General features: G+C 37.5%; 1 protein-coding gene across 29 annotated transcripts in view; it reads left to right on the top strand.

Annotated features, from left to right (window-relative positions):
- The window catches only part of EIF4G3 (eukaryotic translation initiation factor 4 gamma 3), a 286,899-nt gene extending 269,110 nt beyond the window's left edge, over positions 1–17,789 (top strand). For all 29 annotated transcript variants that reach the window (XM_040463621.1, XM_040463813.1, XM_040463823.1 and 26 more), the window contains 4 exons: positions 7,995–8,141; positions 12,993–13,074; positions 14,504–14,650; positions 17,165–17,789. In XM_040463621.1, the coding sequence (XP_040319555.1) occupies positions 7,995–8,141; positions 12,993–13,074; positions 14,504–14,650; positions 17,165–17,346 (558 nt within the window). In that variant the 3' untranslated portion in view covers positions 17,347–17,789. The remainder of the gene's footprint in view (positions 1–7,994; positions 8,142–12,992; positions 13,075–14,503; positions 14,651–17,164) is intronic.
- Positions 17,790–18,241: the final 452 nt, after the last annotated feature.

Genomic DNA, 18,241 nt, shown 5'->3' with positions numbered 1-18,241 from the left:
AGATAAGAGCCTAGATAAAACATGAGTTATCTTGCATTGCTGAGCTGATAGAAAGTGAAGGCATTTTCTAAGGAAAAAAATGAGTAGGTGAGGAGAAAAGCCATAGATGAAACCTGAACTCTTAGCAATAAGCATACCTGAGGGGCTTGTTTGTTTCATTGCCATTGTAAATGCTACCAGAGATGTTGGAAGAGGTTGAAATGGTCCTAGTTCAGTATTACCCTGGCTTCCAAAAGAAGCAAACAAAAATGGTTTTTGGAGAAAACATGCTCAACTTAGGTCTCTTCATTTTCTACTAATTAACATTATCTAAATATATAGTTAACACTTAAGAGTTCATTTTAGTCTGTGACGAAACAAGTAACCATGAATGAGAGTAAACAGACAAGAAATGGTAGGTTTAGACCCCAAAGACATGAAATAATGGAATTCTTAATCAGAATATAACATAACGCTGTATAAAAAAGAGGAATTCACAAAAATGTGCAAGCAACCAAACACTAGTCAAAATGACTGAGAAAATTTGGAAAGAAGAAGAAAAGAAAGTAAGGTAGATTTCTAAGAGATACTATGAGATTTAAAGGATAAAATGAAAAGGTCTAACATGTCTAATTGGAATCCCAGAAGGAAAAACAGAGGGAATGGAGAAGAGGCAATATTTGAAGAGATTGTGGGTGAGACTTTTCCCAAACTGATAAAACAGATGAATCTATACAGAAAGCACATGTATACCACAGAGGGTGATTACATTTCAGTGAAACTGCATAACATCAAAAACATAGGAAAGATTTTAAAGTAGCTAGAAAGAAGTACGTCACCTATAGAGAAACAGTAGAATTTGCAGTAGCAACAGTGAAAGCCCGAAATGGTGGAGTAATCTCAAAATGTTGAGAGAATATCAGTTTATTTAGAATAGTCTTTCCAATGAAACTAACATTTAAGAATGATGGCAACAGTGGCACCTGGGTGGCTCAGTCAGTTAAGTATCCAATTTGATTTTGGCTCAGGTCACGATCTCACAGTTGTGAGATCAAGCCCTGTGTCAGGCTCTGTAGTGAGGCTGGAGCCTGCTTGAGATTCTCTTTCTCTCTTTCTGTCTCTCTCTCTCTTCCTCTCTTCTCCCCCAACTCACACATGCTCACTTTCACTCAAAAAAGAGGTAAATAAATTAATAAAAAATAAGAATGAGGGCAACACATATTTAAAGACTTAACAACACATTTCCGAATAACTCATGACTCCACAAAGAAATCATAAAAGGCAGTAAGAAATATTTGACTCATTGATAATGGAAAAACACAACATATCAGTATTTGTGGGATACCACAAAAGCAATACTTGGAATGAAACTGTTAGCACTGAGCACCTGAATTTAGAAAAGAAATAAGGTCATAGGTCAGTGATCTCATTTTTGACCTTACAAAATTTATTTTTTTTAATTTTTTTTTCAACGTTTATTTATTTTTGGGACAGAGAGAGACAGAGCATGAACGGGGGAGGGGCAGAGAGAGAGGGAGACACAGAATCGGAAACAGACTCCAGGCTCTGAGCCATCAGCCCAGAGCCCGACGGGGGGCTCGAACTCACGGACCGCGAGATCGTGACCTGGCTGAAGTCGGACGCTTAACCGACCGCGCCACCCAGGCGCCCCTGACCTTACGAAATTTAATAAAGGAAGAGTAAATGAAACTGAAAAGAAGTAGAAAAAGGAGGTAATAAAGATCAGAGTAGAAATCAGTGAAACAAACAATAGAGAACAGTGAGTGAATTCTAAAGCTGGTCCTCTGAGAAAAGAAAATTGTGAAATCTCTAGCCAGACTAATCAGTGAAAACAAAATTTAAAAAGAAGACATCAGTTACCAGTAGAATGAGAGAGGTGATGTTGTAATGTTTCTAAACATAATAATGGATACGAGGGATTTATGAATAATTTTTATGCCAATAAGTACGTCAACTTAATTGAAATGAACAAACTTCCTGGGAGGTACAAATCACCAGAGCTGACTTGAGAGTAGATAACCCTGAGTATCTGATACACTGAAGTAGTTAAAAACACTGCCACAAAGAAAACTCCAGGCCCTAATGTTTCTACTATTGAATTCTACCAAACATCTAAAGAAGAAATAATACCAGTTCTGCAAAGAATTCTTCCAGAAAACTGAAGAGGAGAGATTACTTGCCAATTCATGGCCTATGAGGCCAGCGTTACTCTAATAGCAAAACCAAAGACATTTCAAGAAAAAAAACTATAATAGGCCAACTATTCCTAATAAATGCAAAGAAAAGGTTTTCAACAAAATTTTCACACATTAAATCCAACACTACATTAAAAGATTAATCACAACCAAGTAGCACTTATCACAGGAATATAATGTTGTAAGATTCATAAGTCAGTGTATGGATGTACAGAGGATGAAGAAATAAGCAGCTCCAGAATTCCTCCCTCCACCGAAACAACCATTGAGCTGGCAAGATGTGTTAGAATCAACTATTTTGGAATTGTGGAGTTGAGTCAGCTGTGCAGTACCAACACCAGAGGAATGCTTGATGAAAAAGAATCTTGCAAATTTCAGTAACTTAGGTATTTTGCATAGAAGCTATTAGCACCTAGACCTGTGGCAGACAGTTGGGGAGATGGTGGCACTCCCTTTCTGGTGCCAGGTTGAGAAATCAAGACCTTATCCTCAAAAGATTGGTGCCATGCCTTGAAAAAAACAATTTTTTTTTTTTTATGTCTTTCTTTTATTTTTGAGAAAGAGAGATAGAGTGCGAGTGGGGCGAGGGGCAGAGAGAGAAGGAGACATAGAATCTGAAGCAGGCTCTGGGCTCTGAGCTGTCAGCAGAGAGAGCCCGATGCAGGGCTCAAAACTCACAGATGGTGAGATCATGACCTGAGCCAAAGTCGGACACCCAACCGACTGAGCCACCCAGGTGCCCCAGTGCTGTGCCTTTTAATCTGCTTGGCAATTTACTGAAGGTTTAGTGCAGGGCCTGTCCATTGTTTTAACTACTCAGGCCAAAGTGGTTTCCTGAATGGTGTCTGTCAAGGAATTCAGAGAAATGGAATGTGTTCGCGTGCATGTGTGCGTGTGTATACGCACGCACGCATGCAGTCCCATCCATCCCACCCCTCTCTTTTCTCTTTGGATCCAGACTTTCACTGAAATTTCTACAAGGTCACTGGCTGTCTGAGGAGAGAACAGATCAGAGAGACTGTAATGACCACACACAAGAAGGAATGCGGTCTTTGTCTAAAATTCACTAAACAAACAGATGTCTGCAGCACTGACAATCCCTCACAAAGGGAGAGAATCTGATATCCAGAGTTACACATTACAGTATTCCAGATGTTTAGTTGTCAACAAAAACAATTAGAAAGCATATAAAGAAACAGGAAAATGTGACTTATTCACAAGAAAAAAGAAACTGACAGAAAAAAGTATTCCTGAGGAAGCCCAAACGTTGGAGATACCACATGAGGGATTTAAATTAACTGCTTTCTGTCTGCTCAAATTGCTGATGGAATCCATGGACAAAGAACTAAAGGAAATCAGGAGAATGATGTATGGTCAAATTGGGACTTTCAAGAAGGAGGTAGAAATTATAAAAATGAACCAAATAGAAATTCTATAACTAAAAATTTGTAATGGCTAAAATGAAAAATTCACTAGAGGGGTCCAACAATAGATTTGATGGGGCAGAAGAAAGAATCAGCAAACCTGAATACAGAGCAGTTGAAATTGCTCAGTCAGAAGTCACTGACTTGTCACTAAGTTGCTGCCATGGAAATCCATCTTTAATTTTTGAAATGAAATTTTTAGCATGGTTAGATGAAATTATGAGTATCACCAAATTTTTAAAATAAAATCCCCATAGTTTATTTTCTTAAATAAACTTTATAATAATATATAGTGGAAAATTAATTCATTAAGCACATAAAGGAGACTTTTAAAGAAAAAATTGCTCAGTCTGAGGAGCAGAAAGAAAAGGGAATCAGGAATAATGAACAGCACCTGGGGACCTATGGGACAGCATCAAACATAACAACATGAGCATTAGAGAGACTCAGAAGGGAGAAGAGAGAGGAAGGGGCAGAAAAAATACTTGGAGATATAATAGCCAAAAACTTCATGAATTTGATCAAAGATCAGAAGTTACATATCCAGGAATTTCAGTGAACTCCAAACAAGATAATCTCAAATCTCCAAATGAGATATACTCCGAGATATTTTACAATAAAACTTTTGAAAGACAAAGACCAAAAAAAAAAAAAAAATCTTTACAGCAACGAGAAAGAAGTGACTTGTCATGTACAAAGAATCCTCAGTAAGAGCCAACAGCCAGTTTGTCATCAGAAACCATGGAAGTCAAGGAGCACCTGGGTGGCTCAGTCAGTTAAGCATCCTTGGAGTGTGATTTCTTGGTTTCAGGATTGTGAGTTCAAGCCCCATGGTGGGTGTAGAGATTACTTTAAAAAAAATTTTTTTTTTTTTGTGGTACCTGGGTGGTTCAGTGAGTTAAGTGTCTAGCTCTTGATTTCAGCTCAGGTCATCTCACGATTTGTGAGATCAAACCCTACATCTGCTCTGTGCTGATAGCACAGAGCTTGCTTGGACTTCTTTCTCTCCCTCTTTCTCTGACTCTCCCCCACTCATATGCGTGCTCTCTCGCGCGCGCGCGCGCGCTCTCTCTCTCTCTCTCTCTCTCTCTCTCTCTCAAAATAAATAAACATTAAGGGGCACCTGAGTGGCTCAGTTGGTTAAGGTCTAACTCTTGTTTTCGGCTCAGGTCATGTTCTCATGGTATGTGAGTTCAAGCCCTGTGTTGGGCTCTGTGCTTGGGATTCTGTGTCTCCCTCTCTCTCTGCCCCTCTCCCACTCATGCTTTCTCTCTCTGTCTTTCAAAAATAAATAAATAAATATTTAAAAAATAAATAAACATTTAAAAATAAAATACTTTAGAAAATAAAATGCTAATAAATGGTAAAGACATAATAGGATGAAAAATTTTTTTAACAATTCAAGGTAGTTTTTTCTTTGTGTATCTGGGGAAGGTATAGGAATATATCAAAGTGTTCAAAGGTATTAGAGAAAAGCTTGTGCTAATAATCTTTAATATTTTAATCTGTGGCTTTTGCATAGTGAAGCTTCATAAAGTAAAGCATAGTTACATATCACGTTGCCTTATACCCTTGAGAATTACCAATAATTTTGATTATTTTTTTAACTACCCATCTAAAAATTGAACAATTTTGACATATTTTCTTTTTCAATATATAGTATATATGTACAATCATAATTTTATGTACATGTATCAGAATGGCATAAAAAATCATCAAATTTTCAAGTGAAGTATTATATTATAATTATTTTAAGTTTTATTTCTTTATTTTGAGAGACAGCATGAGCCGGGTATGAGGGACATAGGGAGAGAGTGAGTCCCAAGTAAGCTCTGTGCTGTCAGTGTGGAGCCCGATGCAGGGCTCAAACTCACAAACCCTGAGATCGAGACCTGAGACGAAATCAAGAGTCGGATGGATGATGTTTAACTGACTGAGCCACCCAGACGCCCCATAAAATATTATTTTTTAAAAATTGAGGTGAAATTCCTATAACATCCAGTTAGCCATTTTATTTTTTTTTCCAATTAACCATTTTAAATTGTATAATTCAGTGGCATTTACTGTATTCACAATGTTGTATGACCACCACCTAAAGTATTCTTACTGCAGAAGAATTGTCAAAAATTTAGTCATCTGAAGGTTGAGAATCCCAATCAGGCTCTGCGCAGAGCCCCGTGCCGGGCTCGATCTCCCCAACTGTGAGATCACGACCTGAGCCGAAATCAAGAGTCAGACTTTTAACCAACTGAGCCATCCAGGCACCCTCAGAAGATTTTTTGTATAATAGCAGTTACATAATTGGAGTTTTTTTATGTTTTTTTTTTTAATGTTTATTTTTGAGAGAAAGAGAGAGTGCGCATGCAGGTGGGGGAGATACAGAGACAGAGAGAGAGACAGACAGACAGAAGGACAGAATCCAAAGCAGGCTCTAGGCTCTGAGCTCTCAGCTCGGTGTGAGGCTGGAACTCACTGACTGCGAGATCATGACCTGAGCCAAAGTCGGACGTTTAACCGACTGATCCACCGAGGTGCCCCAATTAGAGATCTTTTTTTATTCTTTTTTTTTTTTTTTTTTGATTTTTTTATTTTTCTATTAAATGAAGAGGTAGCTCTTCCCATAACCCTTTGAGTTGTCTTTCTTTAGATGTGTCCTGTGGTCAGATGGTTTTCAATTCAGGATTAAATTACCTCCTGGAAAATTTGGTATGTCGTGTCTGTGAATTTTTTTTGCCCGTGTGTAAGTACAATGGGAGCAACTGAGATGCTTATACTTTGTGCCACTGGCATCAGGATCATAAAAGAAGCTGAGATTGGTGTGTGAGCAGCACTGTGTTTTGCAGTGGAAACAGTGAGTGGTCCCTGCTAGGAAGGGGCTTTTCCTTTCAGGTTAGTGGGTGACCTACCACTACCTACCAGATGTATGTTCCTGGAGCCCTGTTGGTGCCCAGTGCAGTGCACATGTTTAGTCATTGAGCCCTTGGAATTGACTGAGGTTGGTGGTGGTCTTCCCACCTCAGGATAGGTTCTCCTGGTAGAAGTGGCTGAGTTGGAATTGTACCTCCAACCCTCACCCCCAACCTCACCCCCATCTCTGACTCTAGAGTCCACATATCTGTGCTCCATCAAGCTGCTTCTTGTGGGGCCTAAGACTTACAGACATGGTAGAGTGAGCCAGTGTTCTGGGAGAATTTGAAAGCATATACACTTGTGTTTATGCTTTTCAGGGCCATTGTCATGGATGTGAGACAATAGTCAAATAACTCTTCTCAAGTATTTAAGAACAAAGTGAGAGTAGCCTTGGGCTACCAGGAGCTGAGGACGGGAGCCGTGAAGCCAGTGCTCCTCACAGGGCTGAAGAGCTCTCTGCATGTGTGTAGGGTGCTTCCAGGGGCCCCGGATGCCCGCCACATGCTGTTAACGGTGTGTGGATGGTCCTCTGAAGGCTGAGGTGAAGGCATTTCTGCACTGGGTCAGACTCGCACAGGCCATGATGTTGTGGTTCATTGAAGTAACTACATATTTACAGTCATTCTCCTTTCCAGAATATTCAGTCCTTTGAAATTGAATGATTTGTGTGGGAAAACGATCTTTCATGCAATACTGATAAAACCCTTTAATTTTTATCTTTTTTTTTTTAATGTTTATTTATTTTTGAGAGAGAGAGAGAGAGCGAGAGCGAGAGCTTGAGAGGGGAAGGGCCAGAGAGAGAGGGAGACACAGAATCTGAAGCAGGCTCCAGGCCCCGAGCTGTCAGCACAGAGCCCGATGCAGGCTCGAACTCACAGGCTGCGAGATCATGACCTGAGCCAAAGTCGGACGCTTAACCAACTGAGCCACCCAGGCACCCCAAACCCTTCATTTTTATTGTCCTCCCTACAATACACTGTGTTCAGGAATTTTACAATGTGGTCTCATTTCTCTTACTTGGATCACAATGGTGTTTGAAGGACATAACCAAAATTAGATTTTTGACAGTTGTTCTGTGGCTGTGCTGATACTAAACCATAGGCTGCAGAAGGAATTAAATTGTAATTTAACTAGTAATCCTGCCCTGCCTTAGAGCTATATCACTGCTAAGAGCAAGACTGAAGCTCAGAATGATTTGGAGGTGGTCATAGCCACAGAGATAATTCTTGGGGTTTTGTTGATTTGTTGTTTTTAAGGAGAATCTGAGATAGACAGTATAAAAAGTTGGAGAAATATTCAAGAAAGATAGTGGAGTAATAATCTTTCAGAACTATAAATAAAAATTGGCTTCTACTGATCATTTCGATCCCATGTAAAATAGAAGATATAGCCCATGACTTTGTTTTCCTCTCAGGGTGTTACTAATACTGACTTATATTAATACATATAACATTTTATGTTTCAGAAGTTGGACTTTATAGAGTCTGACAGTTCCTGTTCCTCTGAAGCACTTTCAAAAAAAGAACTCTCTGCTGAAGAGCTATATAAGCGACTCGAGAAACTCATTATTGAAGACAAAGCAAATGATGAACAGATCTTTGACTGGGTAGAGGTATAGAGATTATGTCATCTTCCCTGATATCTCTGCAAGAAAGATTTTTGTGGGATCCCTTTAATTCACATACAGGCTTATCTCACAGATAGTGAGGGTTCCTTCCGTTCCAGACTGAACACAATTAAACGAATAGTGCAATAAAGCGAGTCAAATGAATGTTTTGTTTTCCCAGTGCATGTAAAAGTGATGTTCACACAATACTGTAGTCTGCTAAATGTACAATAGCATTATATCTTTTAAAAATGTATATAATACCTTAAAAAGTACTTTATTGCTATACAAATGCTAACCGTCATCTGAGCTTTCAGTGAGTCATAATCGCTGATGACAGGTCATTGTAACAAATACAATAATAATAAAAATGTTTGAAATACTGTGAGAGTTACCAAAATGTGACACAGAGACCCGAAGTGAGCGACTACTGTTGGAAAAATGGATGGCACCCTTAGAATTTCTTGATACAGGTTTGCCATCAACCTTCACTTTATAAAAAGTACAGTATCACTGAAGTACAGTAAAGCGAAGCGCAATAAACCAAGTATGCCTGTACCTTCTCTTTCACTTCATAGGAGTATTTAACTTTGATGGAGTTCGGTTTTATTTTTTCATCTATGTGTATTTGAAACTATAAGACTTTTTTTATTCTTAACAAGATTTACAGCCTTTAGGAAGGCAAGTAAAACTATTCAAAACAGAAGCCATTTTTCTGGATCTCATTAGTTTAGGATATACCCTACATTTTACTATTCAAAATATAAGTTTTTTTTCTAAATGTTCTTGCACTTTAAATAATATTTTGGATAAAATCAGTAAACAATATGTAATTATTATGAATTGTGTTGGCTTTCATCTTCATATTAATGCTTCCTTCTGAAAATTTTGAACCTTACTTTGTGGAATCTATTGATCATGTCTCTTTTTAAATCTGGTACTGTATTCCCTTAGTAATTCTTGTTTATATAAGTATATTTTATTTGTACACATTTTCCATGGGATCACATAATAATCCAAGTTGAAAGCCATGGAGGGCTAATGTAGTCCCCTCCCTCTTGTATAAAACCTCTTTTGTAGTCCTTGTAAATGGGTTGTTTCTTTATCCTCTCTCAGACATTGAGAAAAAAATGAAGTTTCTGATAATTTGGGGGTTTTGTTTGTGTTTATAGATTTCTTTTTACTATTTTTAGATTTTTTAAAAATTTTTAATGTTTCTTTTTGAGAGAGAGAAAGAACGTGAGTGGGGGAGGGACAGAGAGAAAGAGGGAGACAGAATCCAAAGCAGGTTCCAGGCTCTGAGCTGTTAGCACAGAGCCCAGCTCAGAGCTCAGACACAAACTGCGAGATCGTCACCTGAGCCAAAGTTGGACACTTAAGCAACTGAGCAACCCAGGTGCCCCTAAATTATTTTTTTAGGTAATCTCTACTCCCAACGTGGGGCTCAAATTAATGGCTCTGAGATCAAGAGTCACATGTTCTTCCAACTGAGCCAACCAAGCACCCCTAGTTTAAAGGGTTTTTTTAATCAGTTTTCCTCCATGTCCCTATAAGATAAATCTATTCTGTCACCCAGCTGGGAATCTTTTAATTAATTGTAATAGTTTACTGTTATATCCCTGTCTCTCTCTCTAGGTTCTTTCATCCTTTCTTGAAATCTTAATATCCACCCCTTCATCTGGTTACCCTTATCCAAACATAGCCTGGATTTTCAATATCCCTCTCACAAGTGACATGTGCAAATTGAGCATGATTGCCAGATGTGCTCCAACATTCGGAGTTAGGCAGTGCTGTTGCCTTTTTTGTTTTGGACTCTTTGCTTTTGGCAGGCTCACCACACTGAACTCAGATTGCTCTTTCAGTCATATAGTACCCATTCTTTTATATTCTACAGTTGAGTCATCTCTCCCATCTGGAGCTTACCGCATTGGTTTTTGAACCAGAATGGGGCTTTTAAAATGTATTGCTGCTTATGTTCATCTTCTTAAATTAGATACAAGTTTTTGTCTGTCAGGACATTTTAGATTCTGACTTGTTCATAAAATTTCCTTGCCATCTTTTTCACTTTGTATCCCCCATGCGTTCATTAGTATGCCAACTTAATCCTCATCCAAGTTAGGGGCAAAGTGTGTGAATGGGGTAGGGCCGGGGACAAAGTAGCATCCTTTTGGGGACAAGATCCCACCCCCAATCCCATGGGTGTCGTTAACCTGTTTATTATTTCACATCATTCTGCTGTCTATTTCACTTTTTCATCATGCCCATGAGGGGACAGTTATCATTAAATAATTTGTCAAATACCTTGCTGAAGTCCAGAGAATGTATGCTTATATCTTTCTGAGCTACCGTATACTAACCAAATCAGAAAAGGATTGCAGGTTGGTTTAGCATCTCTTGTTTTTCACGTACTTACTTCTTTATTCCTCTTGGTGTAACCATCTCTTTCCTCTCTAAGACTTTTAACCCATTGTTGCAGAAGTTAGCATAGAATCGGCATCTGGCTTTCTGGTATGTTATTGACATGCCTTATTTTCAATTTTAGAAATCAAGTTAGTGTTTACATATTTAACATTATTCTCTCTCGCCATGATTTTTCATAGATCACCCTCATTTCAGCCATTTGGTCTTTTATGTTTTCATGTATTGCAAAATGATGCTATTTCCACCTCTTCATTTATGTTGGGCTTCACTTTTTTATATCTCTATTCTGCCTATTCTAGACCAACAAGTATTCTCCTTAAAGAGAAGACAAAGGGTAAATTTCACTGAATGTAAATTATACTAATAAAGACTTTCAAAAAGGAGGGAGCAAACAAAAATGCAATAGTAGCTGAGCTCACAATACATGAAAAGATTTGTCACTCTGTGTTTGGTACCAGTATTATGTAAATCTGATTTTCCTTAATCTAACCTGGTTAGCAAACCATCTTTCTTCTTGTTCTTGCCCATTCTCGTTAACATCTTTGCTTAATCTGAAGTGTTTCTGACATTATTCTTCAGGTCTATTCTATTCTTGAATATTAGAATTACAATATTTAGCTTTATTTGGTGGAAGACATATGCAATTTGTTTCTTTTTTTTTTTTTTTAATTTTTTTTACATTTATTTATTTTTGAGAGAGAGAGAGACAGAGCACAAGTGGGGGAGGGACAGAGAAAGGAGGAGACACAGAATCCCAAGCAGGCTCCAGGCTCCGGGCTGTCAGCACAGAGCCCATCATGGGGCTCGAACTTACAAACCATGAGATCATGACTTGAGCTGAAGTCAGATGCTTAACCGACTGAGCCACCCAGGTGCCCCGCAGTTTGTTTCTTTATAACAAAACAAAGGCAAATGGTTTGGAAGTGGTATTTATTATCTAATTATATTTAGCTAATTTGTTAATTTTTTTCAGACTCTACTTGAAATCTGAGTATTTGGGAATTTCAAATGATACTCAGTACTTGAAATAGCTCTGTCAGCCTGTTTATAAAGTACTGTTGAGCCAACAAGTAATGGTGTGTTTTTATCCTCTCACTTATTCTTCAAAAATGATTGTTCAGACTTTGCAAAAGTAATGTCAGGGCCTAGACCAGTCTGGCTTCAGTCTGAATAAAGTGGTTTTTTTTTTTTTTTTTTTTAAGAGGTGTAAACCAATAACCCACTATAACACATAAATCATCAAATCTTTTATATGTGGCATTTGCCCCATCCTGTCCCCATCCTTAGCTGTTAGCAGTGGCACCACATGTTTCTGTTCTCTTGGAAAAGATTGGTAATGAAACCTCTTCCTGTAACACAGCCCTGCGTGTACAGAGAGCGGCTAGTGTCCTGCAGAGCTGGCCATCCGACTCGACTCGTTAACCCCTCTCTGCTCTCACGAAGTGATATTCGAAGTTAGGCGTTCAACAAAGAGAGAACTGCTCGTTAATCTGTGTCAGTTTTACAATTCACAAACATTTAACTGATCTCCCAATATCTTTGAAATTCTTAGCTTTATAACACAGAGGTTTATAATGACACCCTAATTTTTTTTTCCTGGCCAGTCATTTTAAGGCTGACCCTTCCAGTGGAAAATAGTATGCTGTGCTATTAAAAGAAGCTGACACAAGCATTAATTCTTCACAGGCATAAGGAACATAAACTCTGAAAAATGTATGAAATACCTGCCTAGAAAATGTCTCCTTTTGTTTGTTTTCCTTTTGGTACTCATATGGTTTATACAGTGTTTTATAGCAAGAAGATAGGATCTTTTTTTTTTCTTTTTTAAGAAGATCTTAAGAGAAATAAACTAAAAACCAAATTTGAGGCCCATTTACTCAACTTATCTCTAAATACATTTTTTCTGCCATCCTTAGAAAAGATAAACAGTTTTCTCACCACCTGAAGGATTCGAGACAATGCTTGAGTTTGATCTCTAGTTCACATTAAAATTAAGATAAAAAAGCAATGTTAGCACATCTAAAAATAATTACACTATTCAGAAAAGTCTTTAAAACACACTATGGTGTGGTGTAATACTCTCAAATTTATACGTTCTGATAGAATTAATCTTAATAGGAATTATTTATTGAGAAAGAAATATGTTTTTAAATGGTTGTAGTTCCAAATGTACATAGTACACAGCACTATATAATTGAATCAGCAAAGTATAGGCAGCAGTGAGCTCCTTGAAAATTAAATGCTGCTACTGAGAACATTTTCGGACAGAACTGGTAGTAGCCCAAGAATTTTCCAGTGAATCAGAAGATTAATTTTTACAAGAAGGTTGAATGCGACCCCATCTACCCCTAGTGCCAGATGAAGCCTGGTTTAGGGGGATGTATTTCTCTGATATGCAAGGGTACCTTTAACTGTTGCATTTACTTTTGATTTCAGGCTAATTTAGATGAAAGCCAGATGAGTTCACCTACATTCCTTAGAGCTTTAATGACAGCTGTTTGTAAAGCAGCTATTATAGGTAAGTAACATCTCTGAAGACAGCTCTTAACATCTGAATCCCCAGTATGTTAACTGTTGATGACATGGGTCTGAGTTTATATTGTCTTCAAAGTTTTCCCTGTGAATGAGTACCCTTTCTGTCTACAGTGGCTGACTTTCTCAAGCAGGGGGATGCATAGCTGCTGTGCCTGTAGAGAGCCCAGATCTGAGCAGCTACCATATGCCTTGTATTCTTCAATTCAACAGAAACGGGTGCATGCTGCTTGGGCTGTTTCCTACTCTGTTGTATTTTTCTTTGCCTTTACCTTTCACCTCCAGTATGCAAAGCCTCCTCCATCTTCCATTCAAGAGTTATAATGAATGGGTTGAATATTCTAACCTAATATCAACGAAGGACTAATTGCAACAGAAAAGCTTTTTTATATAAATACATATATGAGAAAAGAAAACACCAGTTGTTTCTTTTGCTTTATGTTGACCTTTATGTCTTATGATAAGACAGTGTCACTGAATGTTAATTACATAGGTAGTTAGGATTACGATTGGTAGAAACCCTACGTATTTCTAGCTGCATATCGTATTTAACAGTATTGAGTGAGATCATCTATCTAGCCTCAGATAGAAATTCACGTTTCTTTCACTGCAGTGGGAAAAAAATCCATTAGCTCAAAATTTGTTCAGAATTTCAGGTCTGTCATCATTTTAGAAGATAGCTTCAGAATTATAATTTAAGATTTTCTGTCAGATGAATGTTTTTACAATGTTAGGTCTTCAATGAGGTAAATAACAAGCTAATAGAAAGTCTTCATAAAAACATCTTAAGTCATTTCCAGTATCAGTGGAACAGTAGAACTTTGGTGTTTTAAAATCACTGTTGGAAAGTATAAAAGCTGCTTTTAAAAACACAGTTGTGTCCTAGTGCTAACTTAGAAAGGAAATAAAACCTTCTGCTTCTTGGCACTGAGGACACTTTCCTCAGCCTCTTTTTACTGTGCCTTTTCCCTAAAAGGCCTAGATTGTATGTGTTGTTTTCCACTGTCACAGTTAGTCCTCACCTTCCTAGAAATAGTAAAATGGTTGTTTTACCCTTCTGAAAAGATTTGCACTATCCCTTTAATCCCCTTTTTAATGTTTCTTTTGTAATTTGGAATGTCACAAAATCACTGTCCCTAATCATAATCATAATCATTATGATTAAAGATAAAGAATTGGGTGCACTACTTTTTAGGGAGTGCAGCACTCAAAATACATTCCCCCGCCATGTATTTTAATTATTTCAGAAAGAATGTCCCATGTATAATTTCAGAATATCTTAGATTTCAAAATCTTTTCCTTGGACTCCTTTACTTCTGCTTTCCTTGTAGTCACATGCCTTATCAACTCAGAAAATTAAAAATGGCTACGTGTTAACTCCTGAATGTAATGCTTAGTTCTTGTATTGCCTCTAGCCGACTGTTCTACCTTCCGAGTGGACACTGCTGTTATCAAGCAGAGAGTGCCGATCTTACTCAAGTACCTAGACTCAGATACGGAGAAGGAACTGCAAGCACTTTATGCACTACAAGCATCAATAGTAAAACTTGATCAACCTGCCAGTAAGCTTATGACCTCTTCTTACAATTCACCTAACCAGTGGGTTAGATTTATCCAGGGCAAGACTTTGGAGATGAACAGTGATTAATGGCAGAATCACTACTAACAAAAACTCACTTAACCAACAACTTTAATAAACCTGAATTTTTGGGTACTTGACTTTTACGAGAAAATCGAAATAAGAAAACTAGTTTATATTAGAAATTTAATCCTTATTCTAGGGCAGGTCTGCTTAAGAATACTTTCTTCAGTGATGGAAATGTGTCTGTACTGAGCAGTATTCACTTAGGCACTTGGATCTGACTGTTGTGACTAAGGAGCTTAATTTTAAATGTTATTTAATTTAAGTGTAAATAACCCCATGGTTAGTGGCTACCCTGTTAGACAAGGCAGGTCTAGAGCATCTCGGTGTTAGCATACATGCATTACAGTCTTTCACCTTCTTTGACACAGGTCTTAGTAATGAAAAAGGATGATATTTCTTCAGAATCCTCAGACACCCAACAAAGACATTAAGGTGTTCTGGACTAATTTTCACTTTAGGGTTATGATTCTTTGCTAACCAGACACATGAGGTAACCTGAACCACCAAGTCTTAGTGATACTGGTAAAGTAACTGAATTATATTAAATCTTTTTTTTTTTTTTTAAGTTTATTTATTTTGAGAGAGAGAAAGAGAGCACAGGGAAAATGCAGAGAGAGAATCCCAGGCAGGTTCTACTCAATGCAGAACCCGATGTGGGGCTTGGTGTCATGAACTGTGAGATCGTGACCTGAGCCAAAATCAAGAGTTGGATGCTTAACAGACTGAGCCACCCAGGAGCCCCTGAATTGTATTAAATCTTGAAAATTAAGTTGACACTTGTGAAAGTATAGTAGTACAGGGCAGTTTTAGAGGTGACATTGAAGTAATTCTTTGGCACTTCCTAAGGTTGGGTTTGTTTTGAGGCTTTCCTTCTTTCCTAGTGCTTATGACTCTCCCTGGGAGATGAAGGAAAAGATTGAAACAAATCATCCTCACACTGTAACTGAAGAGACATCATCTAAATCTGAATCAGAGAATTAACTGACTTTGTGTTCTCTTTCTCAAGACCTTGAAGGGTCATTTAACATCATGGCTTCCTTTTTCTGTTCTTACAGGATGAGGACTTGTTAACTTTTCAAGAGGTGAAATTGATGCTGTATGCTCAACCAAATTAAAGTATCTCCCATAATTATCAGCTTTAATCATCGCTGGAGAGATGCGTATTTCTAGATTCACCATTGTAGAATCCTGGCCACTTGTTTCTATTTCCCCATAGACCAACCAGAGTTAAGAGAATGAAAAGTAGTTTCAGTATTAGCTTAATTAATAAAATTACAAAGATAAATCTAAAGAAAAATTTTAGCCTGACTCATTCCAAGCCTAATATTTATTATCAATTATTTATGCCATTGCCTCCCTCCAGTAGTATAAATGGAGGCTGATTTTAAATGAATTTAAGAGCCCGTAATGAAGGAATTAAAAATAAAGAATATATAAATCTGCCAACTTTCTCTTCTCTTTTTTTTAATTTTTTTTAACGTTTATTCATTTTTGAGAAACAGAGAAAACAGAGTGTGAGCTGGGGAGGGGCAGAGAGAGAGGGAGACAGAATCCAAAACAGGCTCCAGGCTCTGAGCTGTCAGCGCAGAGCCCGATGTTGGGCTCGAACTCACTGACCGTGAGATCATGACCTGAGCCATAGTCGGATGCTTAACTGACTGAGCCACCCAGGCGCCCCAACTTTCTCTCTTTTTCTGAACAATGATATAAGCTAAGTTTCCATTGTGGAAGCAAAACAGGATTACATTTGCCCAGATCGTCTGGGCGTTGGAAACAATAGACTGTTGTTTCTCTGGATAAGATCCAGATGAGATAGTTTTTACCCATATTTTCCATACAAATTATTACTCTGTCAGTTTGAAAACAACATTAGAAGGGGAAAAGTGTCTTCTGCCTTTTCCTCCCCAAACTGTAAAAATTAATATACTTTTATTGTAAAATTTCAAACAGTGGAGAAATGTACAGAGAAGAGAGTAAAGTTACTTGTTACTCTTATATTTAATTTTTTTTTTTTAAGATTTTATTTTTAAGTAATCTCTATGCCCAATTTGGGGCTCGAACTTACATCCCTGAGATGAGGAGTTGTATGCTGTACTGACTGAGCCAGCCGGGTGCCCTTGTATTTAATTTTTATAGTATATAGTTTGAGAACTACGTAATATCAAACACCTCAGCATTATCAGAAAATAGTTCTAATTGAACAAAATAATAACAGTAAAAATAATTTAGATTGCTTAAATCTTTTTTCCTGTTCTTTAAACAAGTTGTTTTGCTATTACACTATCAGGAGGGAGTATGATGAATTGTCACTGGGTGCTAGGGGTATTAATGTGCATTCATTCATTCATCCATTCATCCCTTGGAAATACAGTAATTTACTTCACAACTATAGCACCTCCAACACTGATGGTATATTCTTACTTCCTTGCAGATTTGCTACGGATGTTTTTTGATTGCCTATATGATGAGGAGGTGATCTCCGAGGATGCTTTCTACAAGTGGGAAAGCAGCAAGGACCCTGCAGAGCAGAATGGGAAGGGTGTAGCTCTGAAATCTGTCACTGCGTTCTTCACGTGGCTGCGGGAAGCAGAAGAGGAGTCTGAGGATAACTAAAGCTTCAAATACACAAAACGAAACAAAAGAAACAATTTAAGTATTTTTTTAAAAAGTTTCACGTCTTCGCCAATCACAGTGCAGCAAGGCCAATTCTCGCAGAAATCCCCACGTGTGCACGAGTGGGAGAGGGGAAAGAGAAAAAAAGGTGATCATGGAGGAAAAAGGTACTGGAAAAAGTAAACTTCAAACCTGAGGGCGGGAGCACTAAAACCAAAATACATGTATTATTTATAGAAAATATTTTCTGTTTTAATCTTTTCTTTTTAAACAAGGACTCATACTTTAAAAAAACACATCTGTTTAGAAAAAAAAAAAAGTTGAGAACTTTTAATTTATTTTAAGGACTGCAAATGCCAGTGTAATTTTTTAATTTGCAGTTTCTGTAAACAACTTGTATAATAGAAAAGCAGAGAAATAAATTTCCCTCCCCTTCAAATGCACCTCACGTTTGTTTTAAAACATAGTAGTTAGTCCAGATTTAAGAAGGTTTGGGGTGAACAAGGTAAGAAAGATTTTTTTTTTTTTTTTTTTGGCATCAAATCTTTCTGCCTGCCTCTCAGCTTGCTTCAGAAAATTTAAAAAAAAAATCACCATAGTTATCAAAACATACATAACCTTGGAACAGAAGGAAATGCTGTGGACCAGAGAACTCCAAGAATTGTTTAAAAAATTTAAAAAAAAGTGCTACCCTGGGAAAAGTACTCTTAATACTTTTGAAATCTTTAGAGCAACTTTAAGGCTTGTAAATACATAGAACAAATATTTAAAAAAACAAAAAAACAAAAAGAAATTGACTCAATACTATTTCTTTTCACTTTCAAAATATAAAGAACAAAATAAAGACAAACATTGCAAGTTTAAAAGAAAGTAAAGTGACTTCTCCTTTTGACAG

Source organism: Herpailurus yagouaroundi, unplaced genomic scaffold, assembly GCF_014898765.1.
Source record: "Herpailurus yagouaroundi ecotype Mexico unplaced genomic scaffold, PumYag 77, whole genome shotgun sequence".
Taxonomy (NCBI): Eukaryota; Metazoa; Chordata; class Mammalia; order Carnivora; family Felidae; genus Herpailurus; species Herpailurus yagouaroundi.
The sequence above is the reverse complement of the archived record's forward strand: the minus strand, read 5'-3'. Positions and strand labels throughout refer to the sequence as shown.